The 21,748-nt window shown below is 39.1% G+C and overlaps 1 protein-coding gene across 8 annotated transcripts in view; it reads left to right on the forward strand.

Moving 5' to 3' along the window:
• LOC141759839 (uncharacterized) overlaps positions 1-21,748 on the forward strand; it is a 53,626-nt gene that overhangs the window by 20,829 nt on the left and 11,049 nt on the right. For 6 of the 8 annotated variants that reach the window (XM_074622260.1, XM_074622259.1, XM_074622265.1 and 3 more), the window contains 25 exons: positions 368-472; positions 2,039-2,149; positions 2,238-2,345; positions 3,578-3,688; positions 3,838-3,948; positions 4,815-4,925; positions 5,120-5,230; positions 5,503-5,613; positions 5,686-5,796; positions 7,058-7,165; positions 9,120-9,230; positions 9,326-9,436; positions 10,136-10,246; positions 10,533-10,643; positions 11,517-11,627; positions 11,826-11,936; positions 12,724-12,831; positions 13,118-13,228; positions 13,533-13,643; positions 17,684-17,794; positions 18,494-18,595; positions 19,081-19,185; positions 19,281-19,394; positions 21,156-21,260; positions 21,378-21,482. In XM_074622260.1, coding sequence (XP_074478361.1) covers positions 368-472; positions 2,039-2,149; positions 2,238-2,345; positions 3,578-3,688; positions 3,838-3,948; positions 4,815-4,925; positions 5,120-5,230; positions 5,503-5,613; positions 5,686-5,796; positions 7,058-7,165; positions 9,120-9,230; positions 9,326-9,436; positions 10,136-10,246; positions 10,533-10,643; positions 11,517-11,627; positions 11,826-11,936; positions 12,724-12,831; positions 13,118-13,228; positions 13,533-13,643; positions 17,684-17,794; positions 18,494-18,595; positions 19,081-19,185; positions 19,281-19,394; positions 21,156-21,260; positions 21,378-21,482 — 2,736 coding nt within the window. The remainder of the gene's footprint in view (positions 1-367; positions 473-2,038; positions 2,150-2,237; positions 2,346-3,577; positions 3,689-3,837; positions 3,949-4,814; positions 4,926-5,119; positions 5,231-5,502; positions 5,614-5,685; positions 5,797-7,057; positions 7,166-9,119; positions 9,231-9,325; positions 9,437-10,135; positions 10,247-10,532; positions 10,644-11,516; positions 11,628-11,825; positions 11,937-12,723; positions 12,832-13,117; positions 13,229-13,532; positions 13,644-17,683; positions 17,795-18,493; positions 18,596-19,080; positions 19,186-19,280; positions 19,395-21,155; positions 21,261-21,377; positions 21,483-21,748) is intronic. The other 2 variants (XM_074622266.1, XM_074622267.1) reach the window with 2 other exon arrangements.

Below are 21,748 nucleotides of genomic sequence, written 5' to 3' on the forward strand. Positions count from 1 at the left end.
CACAGTCAAGCTACGAAATCTGATCTGAGATTTGCCAAAACTGTTGCAAGACTCGCCGCCCGACGACCTAACCGCCTAACCTTAACCATCTCGTTTCCCCAGCTTGCGGGTTCCTGTCTAGACACTACCGAAATCTGCTATAGTCGAGGTCCGTCTCTCCGCCGAACAAATGTTCTGCAGCGGTCTGCAAACATTCATAAGAACCCACAGATTCAGATTTTATAAATTATTCTGCGTGCTTGGTGTGCAAAGTTGTCAATGCGGAAAATTCAAGTGCGAATTTTCTGCATTCCCACGTCATATTTTCACATCACACAGTTACCTATCAGTCAGAGCTGGACTCACACTAACCCTGTCGTCCCTGCAGGTGAAGTACAAGGAGGACATGCCGAAGTCGTCCTGTCTGTTCTCCACCCTTCCTCAAACCCTCCAGACCGAGTTGGCCAAAGAGGTGACGGAGCTCCAGAGCCAGGTACTCCTGCAGCAGCAGCAGCCGTGTGTTCATCCAGACTCTGGTCCGGATCGGCACGAGTGGCCTCCTTCTTCGATATGTTTCTGCCATTAACAATGAGATAAAGCAGATTCACTCTGCAACACCTGCTGCGCAAACCCTCTCTAAACCGTAAAACTGGTTTTAACTCGCTGTCCTTGAACACAACGGCACTAATGAGTGAGAAACATGCCGTGGCTGGAGGTTTTAAAGAATTAAAAACTACTTGAGATGCAGTCCTGAATTATAGTGAAGCAGATACAGAATAAGATAATAAACGCTGTTCGCAGCATTAAAGCCCCGGAAAACTTTTTAATTATCAGAAATACACAGAGAAATCTGTCATGCGAAGTTCAAACATCGGGAGAGCTCAGGAGTTTTCACTTAATGCACACTCAACATTTCAGATTTTTCTGATGTTATAAAGCTTTCCCGTGTCTGTGAGTCCGTGCCGAGCCGGTCGAGCCTCCATACGTTACTGACTGGAGGCGTCAGTGAGCGCTGAACAGTTCCTCTAACCCCCATCAGAAGCATTCGACTTTTATCACTCTGGAATAATTCATAAAAACAACTCCTCCTAGTCCAGGGGTCAGAAACTTTTACTATCGAAAGAGCCATTTTAGGCAAAAAATATATATATATATACATCTGTCTGGAGCCGCTAAACATGTGATGAAGGTAACACAGTTTATAGTCTAAGTATATAGTATATAAGTCTAATGCAGTGAGGGCCAAAGAGACAATGTACTACGGAGTATTAAGGCCACATTGAGGGAAAAAACATCTGAGATTTACACAATAAAGTCAGAATATTACGAGAATAAAATTGTAATATTACGTGAATAAAGTCATAACTTTACGAGAAAAAAAGTCGGAATATTATCAGAATAAAGTCATAACTATACGAGAAAAACGATGTAATATTACATGAAAAAGTCATATCTTTACGCGAAAGAAAGTCAGAATATTACGAGAAAAAAGTCATAACTTTACGAGAAGAAAAGAAAATATCACGTAATATTACTACTTCTATACTACTATATATATATATATATATATATATATACTAATATTATGACTTTATTGTCATAATTCTACGACTTTTTTTCTCGTAAACCTATGACTTTATTCTTATAATATTATGACTTTATTCTCTAAATCTCAGATTAATTTTTTTCCCTCAATGTGGTCCTAATACTCCGTCGTACCGTCGTACCGTCGTACCGTCGTACCATAGACCTACAACAATGATAAATAAAAATTAAAATGTAAACAAAGAAGCAGTTATTCATTTCCACCATATTTTTTATAAATCCACCGGGAGCCGCTGGAGAGGAACCAAAGAGCCTCATGTGGCTCCGGAGCCGCAGGCTGCTGACCCCTGGTCTAGAAATATAAAGTCAATAGAATGCTTCAGGAAGTGGAGTCACACAACTTCAGAATAAAAAACAATGTTGTAGCTAAGAGCAAAACCTGTTTCCATCTGTTGTTTGCTCTCCTTCCTCGTGTAGAACTGAGTGTTTTCTGTGTGTTTGTTTTGTGATGCAGGTGAAATATAAGGAGGGACGTAAGAAGGAAGCGTCCTCGTCACTCTACCACCTCCTCCCCGAGACGGCAGAGACGCATTTCGCCAAACACATGTCAGAGATCCAGAGCGAGGTGTGACCGGTTTCTTTAAAGTGCCGTATTCTCCTCTGTTTACATTTATTATTATCTCTTCTACAGTATACATCTGTTATGTGTTTAGACGAAGTACAAGAAGGACAAAGAGGATCTGCCCAACACGTTGTTCTCTCTGCTGCCTGAAACTCTGGAGACTCAGTTTGTTAAAGAGATGGCTGAGACGCACAGCGAGGTGAGGAGGTCCAGAGACCTGATCCCATCTTATTGATCCCCTTTACTGAATCTATATTCATCTTAAAGGACCATTTCAGAGCTTTGATATAATATAACAGGATATAATGTTGTCGTCATGTCTTCAATGAAGACGTCTGATGACGGCAGAAGCACGTAATTGGATGATGAATAGGTGTTGTTGTCTAAAAAAAACAACTCTCCAGAACTTTTATTTAAGACCTCTCATGTTGGTATCCTACGGAGAACCTGCCAAGATAAAAAATAAATAAATAAATAGATAAATAGATAAATAGATAAATAGATAAATAGATAAATAGATAGATAAATAAATAAATGTAGCAAAAATAATATTAAAATTGATAAAATGTGACATAATTTGATATTTCTGTTTTAATTTGCTTCTATATTTATATATGTTTGTATTAATTCCCTTATTTATTTAATCTTCGGTTAAATTTTCCCTTTTATTTATTTATTTATTTATTATTATTTTATTTTTTTTAAATTAATTTTTAAATGTATAATAGGGGTGAAATAAAAAGGAAAAATCATGCTGAAATAAATGAATAAATACATAAATAAATACATATATTTAAAAATAAATATAAAATAAATACATACATTTAAAAATAAATATAAAATAAATACAAAAATAAATACATAAATGTAAAGAAATAATAATATTAAAACTAGATAAATAAATAGAAGTACAAAAAAAGTAATAAAACATTAGATAAATAAGGGAAATAATACAAAGATTGATAAATAAAGAACGCTAAATGACGCTCCAAACTTACGCTAAATTGTGGCGAGGAAAAACTGGCATGGCTATTTTCAAAGAGGTCCCTTGACCTCTGACCTCCAGATATGTGAATGAAAACAGAGAGAAAACTGTATCTTATTAGATACTGCATAAATAAATCGTATCATGACTTAAGTATCGTGATAATATTGTATCATAGGGTCTCTGGTGATTCCCACCACTAATATATTATATATAATATAGATATTGTCCCATATTCAGACTGTGTAGGGTCAAACAGGGCGTGAAGCTGTAATCCCATTGGTCGACAGCTGATAGATCCAGCTGATGATGTCACAGAATGGTTGATACAACAGCAACCAATAGGATGCCGGTCTGATAACGGTGGTCAAAAGGAGATAGTGCACGGTTAGACTGACTGCGTGTGTGCGTGTGTGTGTGTGTGTGTGTGTGTGTGTGTGTGTCAGGTGAAGTACAAGCAGGCTGGGAAGCAGCAGACGGCGTCCTCTCTGTACTCCAAACTGCCCGAAACTCTGGACACCAAACACGCCAAGGAAGCGACTGAACTCCAGAGTGAAGTGAGTGTCTCTCTCTTCCTTCTTCTATCTCTTCTGCAGAGCAGGGACTTTGCATGAAAACCAAACGTTCATTCATTTTGACTGGAGATGAAACTCATTCAGCGGTTTTTCTACGCTCACTTTGATTCTTCTTTGTTTTTTTCTGACAGAAAAAGTACAAAGATGAGGGGAGGAAGGAGATGACGTCGTCGCTGTACTCTCAGCTTCCTGAGACCTCGGAGACGCAGTTCGCCCGAGAGATGACGGAGATACAGAGTGACGTACGGCTCACGCAACATTTCTGCTTCTCCTCTTCATCGTTTACTCTTTGATTCTGTCGTTGTTCTCTCGGTTTCACACCATACTTTATCTTATTACGAGACATCCGACTGATTCTGAGGAATGACTTCTAGTCTGATTTGAACATGTGATGAAGAGAACACGTGATAAACACACACAGACGACATCAGACTCAGATCTTTTACTTAAATAAAAGTAGTAATACAGTAGTGCAGAAATACTATACTTAAAGTACCAACAGTAAAAGTGCTCATTATGCAGAGTAATGTATATTATATTGTGTTATATATGTGTTTAATGTTGCAGCTGTTAAAGGTGGAGCTCATTTTAATAACTTTATATTCTGCTGGCTAGTTTAATTAAATGGTTCTCAAGTATGGCAATATGAAAGTTATAGACAAATTCCAATTTAAATAGTTTTTATTATGGCTATCAATCGATTAAAATATTTAATCGCAAATTAATCACACATTTATTTGGCTGCAGTTTGCCATGTTATGATTTGAGCATATTGTTTTATGCTAAATGCAGTACCTGTGAGGGTTTCTGATCAATATCTGTCATTGTTTTCTGTTGTTAATTGATTTACAATAATAAATATATACATACATTTGCATAAAGCAGCATATTTGTCCTCTCCCATGTTGATAAGAGGATTAAATACTTGACAAATCTCCCTTTAAGGTTCATTTAGAACAGATACAAAATGTGTGATTAATTTGGATTAACTATTTTGTAGATATTGGTTAAAAAAACAAAGTAAACCAACTTGAATGCAACACTTGAACCTACTGCAACCAAACCATGACAGTACTAGTAGAATCTGAACATGTGTCGTTGTCTCTAGAACAAGTATAAGGAGAGTGGGAAGAAGAGCCAGACCGTCAGCGTGTACTCGCAGCTCCAAGACACCAACGAGATCCAGTTTGCAAAATCTGTTTCTGAACTACAAAGTGAGGTACGGCGAGATATTAGTTTGTTTAATAACTGCAGTATGATATCGTGATCAAAGTTAGTAGCTGCTGAATCTGAATGACTTCAGAAGGCACGGGTATGCTGTTATTTTATTTTGGACAACCTGATGCAACGAAAGTTTAAAACCCGCAGTCTGAGTGTTTGCATCTGATGTTCCCTTTGTGTGTTATTTCCTAGAGCAAATATAAAGAAGCAGGGAGGAGAGACGCCTCCAGCTCTCTGTACTCGAAGCTGCCAGAGACTCTGGACACTCTGCACGCTAAAGAGGCTTCACAGCTGCAGAGTCAGGTGTGTACTGTACATGTTGCACCCACGAATCACACCGCACTCAGGATGGACAGAATCACACTGCACTCAGGATGGACAGAATCTATGACATTTAATTCTGCAGGAATAAATACAAATACAAAAAAAGCTATCAGCTGGTCTTCAGTGGCTTTTCTGATGTCAACGGCCAACTGAAGAATGCAGCGAGCCCACAGCTCATATACGGAGCTTTTGATCTCCCTGCTGTCCCTTTAATCTGTCAGTTATCCCTCTGTTCTGCCATCTTTGTGCAGGTGAAGTATAAGCAGGACGGTAGGAAGGAGGTGAGCGGCTCTCTGTACCACCTGCTACCTGAAACCTCCGAGACACAGCTGGCTAAAGAGCTGAGCGGCCTCTACAGCGAGGTGAGTGGTGAGCAGCACACAGGTGAGTCTCTCCGTCCGCCGGGTGTCTGAGCTCTGTGTGCTGTTCCTCAGGTCAGGTATAAAGAAGACGGGAAGAAGGAGATCGGGAAGAACTTGTACTCGCTCCTCCCCGAGACGGCAGAGACCCAGTTCGCCAAGCAGATGTCAGAGATGCAGAGTGAGGTGAGGACCCTGAACGCCTCATTACAGAGTTACTGCACTGGTTCCCAACCTGGGGTCCCGACACCCACTAAGGGTCGCCAAAAGCTTCACGGGGGGGTCACAAGACCTTCTTAATTTTACTTAAAAAGTAGCCCTGAAACTAAAATGACTTCTTGGTAGAAAGTTTTATCATTACTCAGCGGTACAAACAGGAACAAGTGGAAGATTTAATGATGTTAGTCGACCACAGATCACATCACAGACGCCTCTCCGTTAAAAAACCGTGGTAACGTGAGCCGCTGTCTAAATGTCGTCGTGCCTATAGTGTTATGACATCCTCATAAATGTGTGACGTTAATCTCAGAGAATTTGTGATTTTTTTTTTCGCGCAAATTTATGATTTTATAATCTCAGATAATCTCCTAAATTTGTGAATTATTTTCCCGGAAATTTACCACTTTAATCTCAGAATATTCATGTTTTCTTTCTCCTAAATATTTGAGTTTTTTCCAGTAAATGTACTACTTTAAAGGTCCCATATCGTGCTCATTTTCAGGTTCATACTTGTATTTTATGTTTCTACTAGAACATGTTTCCATGCTGTAATGTTCAAGAAAACCTTTATTTTCCTCATACTGTCAGCCTGAATATACCTGTATTTACCCTCTGTCTGAAACGCTCCGTTTTAGCGCATTTTGACGGAATTGCAACAGAATTGCGTTGCTAGGCAACAGCTTGGGTCCATGTTTACTTCCTGTCAGCTGATGACATTCACATACACTGCAACCAGGAATAAACTGGGACACATTTAGAATGTTTACGTTAAAAATGATGTCAAGGGTCTAAATATTGTGTATTCGTGACATCACAAATGGACAGAAATCCTGACAGCTTATTTCAAATGCAGAGTTTGTGAATACGGGCTGTGTGTATTTCCCTGTGGATTGAGTGTTTCGATACTTTCACAGTATTTATATAAGACTTAAGCCTGCTCTATAATAAAAAAAAAAACATGAGAATCTCACTTTTTTATAATATGGGACCTTTAATCTCAGAATATATTAAATTTTTTCTCTCCTAAATGTGTGAGTTTTTTTCCCATAAATGTACCACTTTAATCTCAGAGAATATCCATGATGTTTTCTCTGAATATTACCCCTCCCTTACAGCTCCGTAGTGTCTTTATTTTAACCTACAATGGCCCTAATACGCCGTCGTTTTCTAACAATATGAAATATATTTCTATCTTTTATGTGTGTGTTGTGTTGTGTTGTTCTCTTAGACGAAGTACAAGAAGGACAAAGAGGATCTGCCCAACACGTTGTTCTCTCTGCTGTCTGAAACTCTGGAGACTCAGTTTGTTAAAGAGATGGCTGAGACGCACAGCGAGGTGAGGAGACGGACAGACGGACACACTTTAGTCTTTTCTGGTGATTGTTGACAGTAATCCACGTTGAATTAACCGCCGGTGGTCGAGGCAAAGAGTCTAGAAGCAAAGAGATGAAACTCTGGTGCTTTTTTGACAACAGCCGCTAGATGGCGCTGCGGCAGCTCTGCCGCCACTTTGGTCTGAAAATTGCATTACCATTGCTCACTTTATCAAATCATGACAATAGAATAGAAATAATGTAGTTTCCCTTTTGTACGGCTCTTTGTAGGAGGACGTTTTACTGGCTTCTGGTAGACGCTTTCAGTCCAAAATAGCGGAAGAGTAGCTCTGCTGCTGGGCACTGATGTTGCAATTGACTTTCACTTCTTGTCAGTAAACGTTCTTCAGTCGAGGCGGATGTCGTTTGTTTTCTTCCAGAGAAGGTTCTCTTGGCGAATCAGGGAAGGACACGTCATGACCGATATAAGACCCAATCAAGAAGCAAACGTGGGCGTCTGCGTCGTCGTTTTCAACGGTCCAGTCTAAAACGCAACGTTCAAACGTCTCCGTTTTAGGGGCTTGAAAACGCCGGAGGACGCTGGGCATAGACGTAGCAACAGTTCTGTGTTTTAAAAAGCATCTGTGTGGATGTAGCCTCAGGAAATGTAGAAGAACACCTTTGAAGGTTGAGGAATGTTTGTACGTCAGTGAGGAGTGAGCTCCGTCTCAAACACTCCAACATGTTAACACGCTGCAGATAAACTGACCACTGCTGTCTATTCTGGTCTTCTTATCTGAGACACATTCAGAGCTGCTGGATTCCTCCTCCTCCTCCTCCTCCTCCTTTTTGTTCTCTCTTCATCATCTCTGTTCTCTGAACAAACATCAGCTTTGCTTGCTCCGTTCTCTGGTGTCTCTTCACCTGCAGCTGCTTGTTTTCATGTGAATCTGCAGACAACATTAATGTTTGTTCTTTTCAAAGCAAGTGAAAGCTTCTCCTGACAATTAAACTATCCACAAATGTCAGCCACAACACAAAGGACACGATAATAATGCATATTTGTTTTAACGCCACGTTTTAAAGCCAATTATATGAAACTAGAAAACCTCAGGAAATGACTTACATGTTGCAAAGGAGGCTCTAAACTGGCATGAGCATTTCTCAAAGGGGTCCCTTGACCTCTGACCTCAAGATATGTGAATGAAAATGGGTTCTATGGGTACCCACGAGTCTCCCCTTATATATACAGTATACCGTGTATATATATTTATTATTATATATTTTATATAGAAAGTGTGCGAATAATTTGCGATTAATCGCAATTAAATATTTTAAATGATTGACAGCCATATATACTGTATATATATATATATATATATATATATATATATATATGTATATGTAGGCATCAAATGGGACATAAATTGATATTTCTGTTTTAATTTGCTTCTTCATTTATTTGACTTTGTATTAATTCCCTTATTTATTTACTCTTCTGTTTAATTTTCCCTTTTATTTATTCATGTATTTATTTTTAATATTTCTTTTAATATTTTTGTATTTATTTTTAATATATTTTTTAAATGTGTGCATTTATTTATTTATTTCTGCACAATTTTTCCTTTGCATTTCACCCATTATATAAATGTTAAAAATTAATAAAAAATAAATAAGAAATAAATAAATAAAAGGGACAGACAGGAACACAGAGAAACAGAAATATCAATTTATGTCACATTTGATCAATTAATTAATTAGCCCTGACATTTATTTTTAATATTATTTATGCTACATTTAATGACATTTTTATTAATTTATTTTTTGATTTTGGCAGGTTCTCTTCGTAGGAAACCAACATGAGAGGTTCTTAAATAAAAGTTCTGGAGAGTTGTCTAAAAGATGTGACTGGACTGACAGCCCTGATTAAAACCATTTCCTGTCTCGTACAACGTGGTATTCGTTGTCTCTCTGCAGGTCAAGTACAAGGAAGCAGGAAAGAAAGAGGCCAGCAGCTCTCTGTACCACCGGCTGCCTGCGACTCTGGAGACGCAGCGCGTTAAAGAGGTTACAGAGCTGCAGAGCGAGGTACGCACACATCTATTATTCACATGCACTCGTGCACATGCTCAGCTGGGTCGGCGTGCTCTCTGTCATGAGTCGCTTGTTGTTGTTTCCTCCAGAACAAGTACAAGCAGAGCGGGAAGAAGTCCATGTCGTCCAGTCTGTACGCTCAGCTGCCGCAGACGGCCGAGACGCAGCTCGCCGCCAAGATGTCCGACCTGCAGAGCGAGGTGAACTTCACAAACCTTAACACACACACTAGTCCAGGGGTCAGCAACCTGCGGCCCTGGAGCCACAAGTGGCTCTTCAGCTCCTCTCCAGTGGCTCTCTGTGGATTTAAAAAAATGGAAATGAATAACTGTTTAGTGTTTACATTTCATTTTTATTGATCATTGTTGTAGGTCTATGGTACGACGGTACGACGGTACAACGGAGTATTAGGGCCACATTGAGGAAACAAAAATAAATCTGAGAATCTATTTAGAGAATAAAGTCATAATATTATAAAGTAGTAATTTTACGTGTTATTTTCTTTTTTTTTTAAGTTATGACTTTATTCTCGTTACAGTACGACTTTTTTTCTCGTTAAGTTATGACTTTATTCTTGTTATGACTTTATTCTCGTAATATTCTGACTTTTTTCTGTAAATCTCAGATGTTTTTTTCCTCAATGTGGCCCTAATACTCCGTAGTACATTGTCTCTTTGTCCCTCACTGCATTAGACTTATATACTATATACTTAGACTATAAACTGTGGTACCTTCATCACAATGATCACATGTTTTATGGCTCCAGACAGATTTGTTTTTGTTGCCTAAAATGTCTCTTCAGATAGTAAAGGTTGCAGACCCCTGGACTAGGTAGACATGAGGATGTATTCCTTGTAATGTGTTTTATTCCTGAATGAGTGCGATGTCTCTCTGTGCAGAGTAAATACAAGGAGGACGGGATGAGGAGCCTCTCTCAGAGCTTCTACTCTCAGCTGCCTCAAACCGCCGAGACTCAGTTGGCTAGAACCGTCTCCGAGCTGCAGAGCGAGGTGAGAGGAGACACTGATCACTGCTCTTTCTTTATCCTTTTGTTTCTCTGTCATTTCACTGCATTCAAGCCACTGAATTCAGCCTGTTAACTGTCAGATTCAGCATGTTTCACACTGAGCAAAGACACGTCCAAAAGACATCAATTAAACGTCTCTGTCGACCGTCAAAAAGACGTCCACTCATGAAAGTTTTGGGACACCGGAGCAGCAGCGGTGGCTAACACCAGCTGAGCTGAAACAGCAGCGTGTGGCGGGAACGGCGGCTAACAGCTGATGTTTCCTTCAGACCAGGTACAAGGAGGCGAGCAGGAAGGAGGCGAGCAGCTGTCTGTTCCACCAGCTGCCTGAAACTCTGGAGACGCTTCACGCTAAAGAGGCCTCGGAGCTGCAGAGTCAGGTACGCAGAGAGAACCAGTCGTTTATTGTTTCAGTGTTTCTCTCAGCACGACTGCTGCTCATTAAAGAGTCTTTTATTTCCCAGATAGCAACGACCATACCAGTGTTTTTTATGTATTTATGACAGATTACAAATACTGCAGACCATTTTCCAAATCATACAATCATGTTTTATACTTTAGTTTATACTCATTCATATATTTACATTTAAAAAATCAACCCTGAGGGACCTGAAACCTGCTGCAGGTTGATAATTCATGGCAGTTAACATTTCGTTTATTGTGTCGCAGTTACGTTTATACGACGGAGTATCAGGGCCACACTGAGGGGAAAAACAATCTGAGATTTCAAGAATAAAGTCTTAATATTAAGAGAAAAAAAATCTTAATATTACGAGGATAAAGTCATAACTTTACGTTGAAAAAAAGTCGTAGTATTACGAGAATAAAGTCATAACTTTACGTAAAAAAAATCGGAATATTACGAGAATAAAGTCAAAAAAATGTATTTCCCCCAACCTGTACTCTCTCATAGTATTTAGACTTTTTTCTCGTTATATTCTGACTTTATTCTCATAATCTCAGATTTATTTTTTCCCTCAATGTGGCCCTAATACTCCGTCGTGCGTTTCCATTCTTTAGTTCTGCATAAATGTCATTCTGTACCTCAGATGTCTTTATTTCTGACATCATAGCGTGAGAATGCGTTACTGTCCAGCTTCACTCTGAGTCCTCCAGTCAGCTTGTTAACAGACACCTTCATAGCATTAGGTTACAGTTCGTTTTAGTGTTCTTAGCCTGGCATCTGTCCGGTACCTGTCTGTGTGTCTCACCTGTCCTGTCCTGTCCTGCCCTGTCCCTTGTGTCCTCTCCAGGTGAAGTACAGGGAAGGAGGGAGGAAAGAGCTGAGCACCAACCTGTACTCTGCTCTGCCCGAGACACAAGAGATGAAGTTCGCTAAAGCCGCCATGGAGCTTCAGAGTGAGGTGGGTGTGATCACAGCCGTGGTTCCATCCTCTGAAAGCTTGGATTAAGTCCTCACTAAGAGTTCTCTGGAGGACGGAGACTCACGTTTGATTTGATTCTTTCATTTTGGCGTAAAGAAAACAAACATCACAGGACCAAACTCACCTGTTGACTTATTTTCTGGAACATATTCATCTTCCCGTGTCGGTGTGTTGCAGAATAAATACAAGCAGAAAGGCAGACAGGAGATCAGCACCAGTGTTTTCCACCAGATGCCGGAGACCAAAGAGATGGAGTTTGTTAAGCACATCTCTGAACTTCAGAGTGAGGTGAGTCAGTGTGTTTCTACGTCAAAGTTAAGATAAGACAGTTTCCCAGCCGTTTATTGTAGGTTAAAAAACAAAATGACAGAGCCGGGGGAGGACGTAATATTCAGGAAAAAAAACTCAGAATTTACGAAATTAAAGTCGTAAATTTACGAGAGAAAAAAACACACAAATATATGGCGAATATTCATGTTTTCTTTCTCCTAAATTTCTGCGTTTTTTCCCGTAAATTTACCACTTTAATCTCAGAAAATTCATGTTTTTTTCCTCCTAAATATTTGAGTTTTTTCCAGTAAATTTACCACTTTAATGTCAGAGAATATTCATGTTTTCCTCTCCTAAATTTGTGATTTTGTTTCCCCCATAAATTTACCACTTTAATCTCAGAAAATTCATGTTTTTTTTCCTCCTAAATATTTGAGTTTTTTCCTGTGAATTTACCATTTTAATCTAAGAATATTTAAGTTTTTCTCTCATACATTTGTGAATTCTTTCTCTGTAAATTTACCACTTTAATCTCAGAGAATATTCAAATTTATTCTCCTAAATATTTGAGTTCTTTTCTGTAAATTTACCACTTTAATGTCAGAGAATATTACATTTTTTCTCTCCTAAATTTTTCATTTGTTTCCCCGTAAATTGACCACTTTAATATCCAAGTTTTTTTTCTCTGAATATTACCCTTCTCTCCCGGCTTCGTAGTGTTTTTATTTTCCCTACAATGGCCCTAATATGCCGTCGTTTTCTAACAATAGGAAATATATTTCTATCTTTTGTGTTGTTCTCTTAGACGAAGTACAAGAAGGACAAAGAGGATCTGCCCAACACGTTGTTCTCTCTGCTGCCTGAAACTCTGGAGACTCAGTTTGTTAAAGAGATGGCTGAGACGCACAGCGAGGTGAGAAACACTCTCTGTGTGATACTGTGGATATTTTAATGTGTGTTTGTCTGGAACAGACAGTTCCTGCTTTTTACAACATTACAGATTAATAATTAATCAGAGATTCAGAGTCTGATTTATGAATCTGAATCCGAACACTGTGCTTCTCTTCATCTTCGTGATGCATCACTAAAATGTGACTTTATCCATCCACCTCATACAGATTATATATACATTTATATATATATATATATATAATGTGTAGCAGTTATTGATATGTGATGTTGTTGTTTTCTGCTGCCAGAGTAAATACAAGGAGGCGGGTAAGAAGGAGCTGGTTAACTGTCTCTACTCTCTGCTGCCTGAGACCAAAGAAACTCAACACGCCAAAGAGCAAAGTCAGCTGCACAGCGAGGTACCGGACGACCTTCACTCACTGTCTGTGAACACTTAGAATAAGTCTATAATGCTTCATAATAAATCTCTGTGTGGAACTGATGAACATCGTTCTTTGTTCAACATCCTTTTAGACTAGAAGGTATTTAATGTGGAGCCACTTAAAGTTCAGTTTAGGCACAGGTATCGAACTGGTGTCTTTCTAATCATAATTAATATACAGTATAGATAGGCAGCTCCTTTAAAAGAACGGGAGCCGACTCATAATCTGGTTGGTGTTTTTAATGTTTTGCACTGTAAAAAGTGTCTGTGTTGCGTTGCAGAAAGCGTACAGGGAGGAGGGTAAGAAGGAAGCCGGCTGCAGTCTGTACGCCCAGATGCCCCAAACCATCGAGACCGTCTTCGCCAAAGAGCTGACCAAGACGCAGAGCGACGTGAGTCGGTGACCTTCACCGTGTGACCACCATTTACCACTTTAATCTTATAATATTCTTTTTTTCTCCTAAATATATGAGTCTTTTTCCAGTAAATTTACCGCTTTAATGTCAGAGAATATTCAAGTTTTTCTCTCCTAAATTTATGACTTTTTTTCTCTGAAATGTACCACTTTAATCTCAGAGATTTTAAAAGTAGATATTTACAGTCATACACTAGAGCCACCCAGAGAAAGAAAAATATCTGCCATGTCTGCAAAATATCTGCGAGCAGACTGACATCATTGCTGCTGTTTGCATAAGATCTCAGTAAGTAAAGAGCAGCCTTTTGGGGTGCTTTAGAGGTATTTTGTAAATGTGAGGCAGATGTCACGCAGGTTGATTATAATCCACCCTGAAGCTAAAAGATGAGAGCTCAGAGGAGAGCAGCCGCTGAGGAGAGACGATGATGATCTCTAACTAAAGAGTAAACGGGAGGTATTTAAACAGTAACATCCCAAGATGCTCTCTGTTTTACACACACAGAGGGAGCGTGTTGTGTGGTGATGTGTTCAGTGTCGTTTTGTCTGCTGAGGCGTGAACACAGAGAGCAGCTGCTCCAGCGCCCGAGGACACAGACACTGACCTACTGCCCACACAGTCCAGACAAACAGCAGCGGCAGGTTCAACACCTCTGAAGATCACCACAGCATTAACGCAACGTTTAGGTTGTAGCAGCTCAGTTTTAAAGCTAGAGTGAAGATACTGGTATCATATGAAACTATAAAACCTAATGAATCCATCGGTACCAACCATGTCATACTAGCTGGTCATGAAGGAGGTTAAATAACGCTCCAAACTTGCACTACATTTTGGGGGAGGAGAAACTGTCTTGGCCATTATTGTTATTTATTTATTATTTATTTTTTTTATTATTTTTTAAATGTATATAAGGGGTGAAGGAAAAATCACGCAAAAATCAATAAATACATAAATTAATACATACATTTAGAAATAAATACAAAAATAAATAAATAAATGTAAAGAAAATAATACAACTACATCAATAAATAGAAGTTAAAAAAAAGTAATAAAAAAGTAAATAAAAGATTATTTCAAAGGGGTCCCTTGACCTCTGACCTCCAGATGTGTGAATGTAAATGGGTTCTATGGGTACCCACGAGTCTCCCCTTTACAGACATGCCCACTTTATGATAATCACATGCAGTTTGGGGCAAGTCATAGTCAAGTCAGCACACTGACACACTGACAGCTGTTGTTGCCTGTTGGGCTGCAGTTTGTCATGTTATGATTGGAGCATATAGTTTTATGCTAAATGCAGTACCTGTGAGGGTTTCTGGATCAATATCTGTCATTGTTTTGTGTTGTTAATTGATTTACAATAATAAATATATACATGCATTTGCATAAAGCAGCATATTTGTCCACTCCCATGTTGATAAGAGGATTAAATACTTGACAAATCTCCCTTTAAGGTACATTTTGAACAGATACAAATGTGCGATTAATTTCCGATATGTATGTTTGGAGCGTTATTTTGGCTACTAATGGATTCTTTAGGTTTTCTAGTTTCATGTGATACCAGTATCTTCACTCTAGCTTTAAAACTGAGCCGCTACAACCTAAAATCAAAGTTGCGTTAAAGAAATTAGTGGCATTAAAACTAATTTGCATTAACGTGTTATTATCGCGTTAACTTTGACAGCCCTAATATCTGCATATAACAGATAAAAAATGTGCGATTAATTTGCGATTAACTATTTTAATCAATTGACAGCCCTAATTTCCAATAACTCCAGAGCGTTGTAAAATCCAAAAGTCAACATTTACTGAAAAATGATAGATGTAATCATTTCAAATGTCACAACATGTTTTTTATCTAACAAAATATTCTGGTTCAATCCACATTTGTTGGCGTTTAGCCTTTGAAAAACAACATTTGTTGCCCGTTTACTCTCCAGCTCTACGAGTTATATTCATTCATTCATTCTTTATTTAGAGTGATGACCATAGATATATCACATCATCAACATCCCAGTTTAAGTTACGTCTTTATTCGGTACAGCCGTATAAAAAAGCTCAGGTAATATTCTTTTATGGAGCAGCTTTAAGCTCCTGTTTGTTAATGTTGGTCAACACTTTGTGAGGCTGTTTATGTACATAAGCAGGAATGTGAAGAGATGCTGTCAGACTGTGTGGTCTGCTGAAGTGTGTTTGACTGTGCGGTCCACAGATGATGAGGTTTATTGTTTGGTGTCAGTCGACCCGGAGGGCAGGAAGTCAGAGCTCGGGGTAATAAACTGGGACATGAAGCTTTCTGGTTTCGTGTTTGTTGACCGAGCAATGTGGCGCTAACTGGAGCGTATAACGTAGACTACCTAGACAACAGCAGCCCAGACTGTCTGCAGAACACTGGTACAATGCAACTGATCTCAGACACACAAGCTGAACAGAAATACTATGTGATGTCTTTGTTACCAAACCTTTTATTTTGATTATTATCTGTGAGGTTTACTGCAGGACCAAAGAGAAATACAGTTCATCTTTTAAAAAATGTGTCATGGTTTTAAAAGCAGAACCTGCCAAAATAAAAAAATAAATGAATAAATGACTTGATAAATAAATAAATATGTCGTTAAATGTAGAAAAAATCTTATTAAAATTAAATATAGCCAATAATTAATTGATAAAATATTACATAAATTGATATTCCTGTTTTTAATTTGCTTCTTTATTTATTTATCTTTGTATTCATTTCCTTATTTATTTACTCCTCTGTTTAATTTTCCCTTTTTTATTTATTTTTGTTAATTTTAAAATGTATTTATTTTTTTTTGCTTTTTTTTAGCTAGCTATATAGTCATGACCCCTGACCCCATGACGACACACGTTGAGTGACAGCACCCTTCATTTGCATAATGAGGCAGAAATGCATAAAGAAATGTAAAAAGAAAAGAATACAGAAATAAATAAGTTTGGGTGAATAAATAAGGGGTGAAATGCAAAGGGAAAATCGGGCTTAAATAAATAAATACAGAAATAAATACTTACGTTTAAAAATGAATATAAAAGAAATAAAAAATAAAAGCAAAAATAAGTAAATAAATAACAAATTAATGTAAAAATAAATAAATGAATAAATGCAACAATTTATAAACAAATAAAAAAGAAATGCAAAAAGAAACAAATAAAAAAGAAATACAAATTTAATAAATAAATTAAAATTGTATTAAAATAAATAAAAGGGAAAACAGAAATAACAATCGGGCAGAAATAAATAAATAAATACATAAATAAATACTTACATTTAAAAATAAATAGAAAATAAATGCAAAAATTAATAAATAAATAAAAAATATATGCAAAAATAAATAAATAAATGCAACAATTAATAAATACATTTTAAATTTTATTAAAATAAATAAATAAAGGAAAAAATAAATATCAATTTATGTCACATTTTATCAATTAATTAATGGCTACATTTATTTTTAATATCATTTTTGCTATATTTAATGACATATTTATTTACTAATCAAGTCATTTATTTATTTATTTATTTTTGATTTGGCAGGTTCGGTCCTCCATAGAATGTTCTACTGTACGATGAGGGCCTACTTCTTGTGCTGAAGCACTGTCACTGACCTTTATTTGTATCTCCGGTCTCCTCTTCCTGGGTGATTTTAAACACATTATGTCCCACAAAGATGCTTTTGACGCCTGAATGTTACCAGATGAAGGTCTGCCAACGGAAACCTCCATCAGCTTCATCAGCAGATAACAAAATACACGTAATACCTCTCATTTGGTTTTTAAATGTGAACACCGAAGACAGCAGGTCCGTTAATCTTCACTCAGTTTAATTCTCATTTCTGCGTCATGCCGTGGACTTCTCATTCTCACAGTGGGAAGCTGTTCGTATTATTTTTAGACGAATGAACGAGTGTGTTTTCACTCGTTGGGCTGAATTAGTCATCTCCTTGTGTTTCTTCCTCTCCTTCATTCCTCCTCTGCCTCTCTGTCTGTCTGTCCGTCTGCAGAAGTTCTATAAGGAGAAGTATAACCGTGAGAAGGGGAAGTCCAGCTACACCAACATGAAAACACTGCCGGAGGTGGAGCACGCCATGGAGGTCAACAGGAACCAGAGCGATGTAAATACGTGTTTGTTCTGAACTTCTCAGTGTAATATCACACACACACAAAAAAACAAATGATTGTGTGACCCTGCTTTGTGATTGTGTGGACAGCAACCAGGCTGAAACTGATCAGCAGCTCATCAATGTATAGACTGATACTAAAATAATCCCTCTCAGTCATCACTTCTGACCCTCTGGCAGTGTGTGGTGGTGTCTGTTTCTGCAGAGAGCCTGAGGCCCTCTGCCTGGGTTTTATTATGTTGTTGTGTTCGGGACGTTTCTGGGCTTCAACCTCTATAAAAACGTTAACGACCAGGTACCACATCGTGAGCACGCATCCAAGAGGAAGCTACGAAAACGGCAGGCACAGCATCGAAAAAACACAAATATAGCAAGGCGAAACAAATATGGAGTCATAAGAGTTTATTTATTTGTTTATTTATTGCATATAAATTTACTCATTATATTTCATAATTTATTTTCCTAATTTTTTACAGATTTATTCTTTATTATGGCACTCCTATGCCTCCATAACCAAAGCTCTGTTCTACCCCGAAAACACTGAAGCACCAAGCCGCTGTTTTAACATTTAGCCTCTAGGTAAAGCTCCGTGTTTTGAGGAGAAAGAGACAAAGATGTGTCTGGTTTTATTCTTGTTCTGTATTTTGCATTTAACGGCACTATTGCTGTGATAACTGTCTCTGCTGGTCTCAGGTCGGCTACAGAAAAGGCAGAGAGGCGCTTCATCACTACAACTCTGAGGCAGACAGACCCGACATCGTCAACGCCACCAACGCTGCTAAACTGGCCAGCGACGTGAGTCTCTCTCTCTGTGTGTGTGTGTGTGTGTGTGTGTGTGTGTGTGTGTGCATGTGTGAACATGTAACTCCGTCCCATCCAACATTCATTTCCATGACAACCGTCCCGTTCACCAGCTGTTCTCTGAGTGGAACCGCTGATTAATTATAGAAAACGTTCTGCTGTTAACACTGAACTGTCATTATGTAAGGTGTGTGTGTGCGTGTGTGCAGCATGAGTGTGTCCATTTTGTGTCTTTTTTTATTCTTTGTGAGTGCGTGTGTGTGTGCGTGTGTGTGCGTGTGTGTGTGTGTGCGTGTGTGTGTGTGTGCATGCATTTTTTTTGTGCATCTTCTAAACATCAGTGTACATGTGAGTGTTTCTTTCTACATTTTTGGTGTTCGTCTGCACATAAGTTAGTGTGTATGTCGTTACCGCACATATAAACATTGTTGTTTATTGTGTGCGCGTGCGTGTGCGTGTGCGTGTGTGTGTTTCCACAGGTAGCCTATAAGAGTAACACCAAGCAGCCGGTTTACAGCGACGGTTCTCTTTTGGACAGAACCGACATCCAACACGCCAACGAGGTTTCAAAACTGGCCAGCCAGGTAACACACACACACACACGGTTTACCCAGCATGCATTGGGCAGATGATAAGGTACGACTGAGGACAGATGATCAGAGTGTGTTCATCTTTGCAGGTGAAGTATAAGGAGAGCTTCGACAGAGATTTAAAGGGCCAGAGGCCTTGTTACAACCCTCTGGACTGTCTCTCCTTCAAACACACACAAGCTGCTGCTGCTCTGGCCAGTCAGGTGAGTGAACCACGTGGTCACATGACCTCTCTCTAATGGATCTCTCTCATTTCTTTAACGCATTAACACAACCTGTGATTTATAGGTTGTAGCGGCTCAGTTTTAAAGCTAGAGTGAAGATACTAGCATCATATGAAACTAGAGAACCTGATGTATCCATCTTTACCAACCATGTCATACTAGCTGGTCATGAAGGAGGTTAAATAACTCTCCAAACTTGCGCTACATTTTGGTGAGGAAAAACTGTCATTGGACATTTTCAAAGGGGTCCCTTGACCTCTGACCTCCAGATGTGTGAATGTAAATGGGTTCTATGGGTACCCACGAGTCTCCTCTTTACAGACATGCCCACTTTATGATCATCACATGCAGTTTGGGGCAAGTCATAGTCAAGTCAGCACACTGACACACTGACAGCTGTTGTTGCCTGTTGGGCTGCAGTTTGCCATGTTATGATTGGAGCATATAGTTTTATGCTAAATGCAGTACCTGTGAGGGTTTCTGGACAATATATGACATTGTTTTGTGTTGTTAATTGATTTACAATAATAAATATATACATACATTTGCATAAAGCAGCATATTTGTCCACTTCCATGTTAATAAGAGTATTATATACTGGACTAATCTCCCTTTAAGGTTCATTTTGAACAGATAAAAAATGTGTGATTCATTGCGTTTCACTGGGAGATCGTTCTAGGTTCAGTTACATAGTGAAAGCGAGGCTTATAGGGAACTAATCTAAACGCCATGGTGTCATTATTCTATAGCTATTACATTGACTTCATAATGATAAGTTAATGTAGAAAACTGGTCTGTTGCCTCTTTAAGTATTGATGATCAGAGCTGACAAACAGGACGAATCCACACTTTGTTATTTAGACGTCATCGAGTCTTTATGTAATCATCCCGATTTATTATTATGATTCACCAGAACTCATCAGAGTAATCAGATTACTTCCCTCCAGTTCACCTGAAGATGTCTTTCTGTTCTGCTCGACCATCGAGACAAACTGTGTGTGTGTGTGTCTCATTCACTCACACTCACTGAAATACACTCTGTTGTGTGGGCGTAACCATGGCAACCCTTTGTAAGGCAAATGGAGAGGGATTGTAGGATGAGAGCTGGAGAAGTTGAAGAGGTTACACACACACACACACACACACACACGGTTCAGTGTTAGTTTGCTTGTTGCCCACACAGCCACAAGAAAAGAGCCCTTTTCCTCTTCACAGCGTTACGTAACGGCGTGTTGTGCTGAACGCTGCCCGGTGTTCAGAAACGCTGCACGTTCACTCAGAGGCTGCTTTTCAGCATCGTGGTGAACGGGCAGCTTTCTGAACGCAGGTTTTTTTTTTTAGTGGAGGAATTTAGATCTGGGTTTTGGCACCAAATCAGCCCAGAGGATGAGTTCATAGAGTCGTATTGACCAATCATGTATGAGCGGGAACTTGAGATTTATAGGTTGTAGCGGCTCAGTTTTAAAGCTAGAGTGAAGATACTGGTATCATATGAAACTAGAGAACCTGATGAATCTATTGGTAGTCTAAATAACGCTATGACATGGTTGGTACCGATGGATTCATCAGGTTTTATAGTTTCATATGACACCAGTATCTTCACTCTAGCTTTAATCACAAATTGTGTTAATGCGTTAAAGAAATTAGTGGCGTTAAAATTAATTTGCGTTAACTTTGATCATCATTTTAAAATCATCTGAGAGTCTTCAGCGCTGACATGACTCTCGTTCTGTCCTCCAGGTGAAGTATAAAACCAACCAGAACCAGAAACCAGAAGGTTCTTCAGACCTGCCCAACCTGCTGCAGCTGGAGCACGTCCTGCACGCCAGCAAGCTGCAGAGTAACGTACGACACCGCCGCTCAGCTGCTTCACAACTCTGTACTGAGGGTTCAGAAAGTACAACTATACTGTATATTTATATATATATATATATATATATATATATGTGTGTGTGTGTTCAGGTGGAGTATAAGAAGAAGTACGAGCAGACGAAGGCTCAGTACACTTCAGCTGTGGACACGGCCGAACAGCTCCACCACAGGGAGAACGCAGTGCTGCACAGCCAGGTCACTGCTCACACTAATGCTGCCTCTCCTCCTCCTCCACCTTCCCCTCCTCTTCCTCCTCCTCGTCCTCCTCCTCCTCCTCCTCCTCCTCCTCCTCCTCCTCCTCCTCCTCCTCTTCCTCCTCCTCCTCCACCTTCCCCTCCTCTTCCTCCTCCTCGTCGTCCTCCTCCTCCTCCTCCTCCTCCTCCTCCTCCTCCTCCTCTTCCTCCTCCTCCTCCACCTTCCCCTCCTTCTCCTCCTCCTCCTGGTCCTCCTCGTCGTCGTCC

The sequence above is a fragment of the Sebastes fasciatus genome, chromosome 21, assembly GCF_043250625.1.
Source record: "Sebastes fasciatus isolate fSebFas1 chromosome 21, fSebFas1.pri, whole genome shotgun sequence".
Classification (NCBI taxonomy): domain Eukaryota; kingdom Metazoa; phylum Chordata; class Actinopteri; order Perciformes; family Sebastidae; genus Sebastes; species Sebastes fasciatus.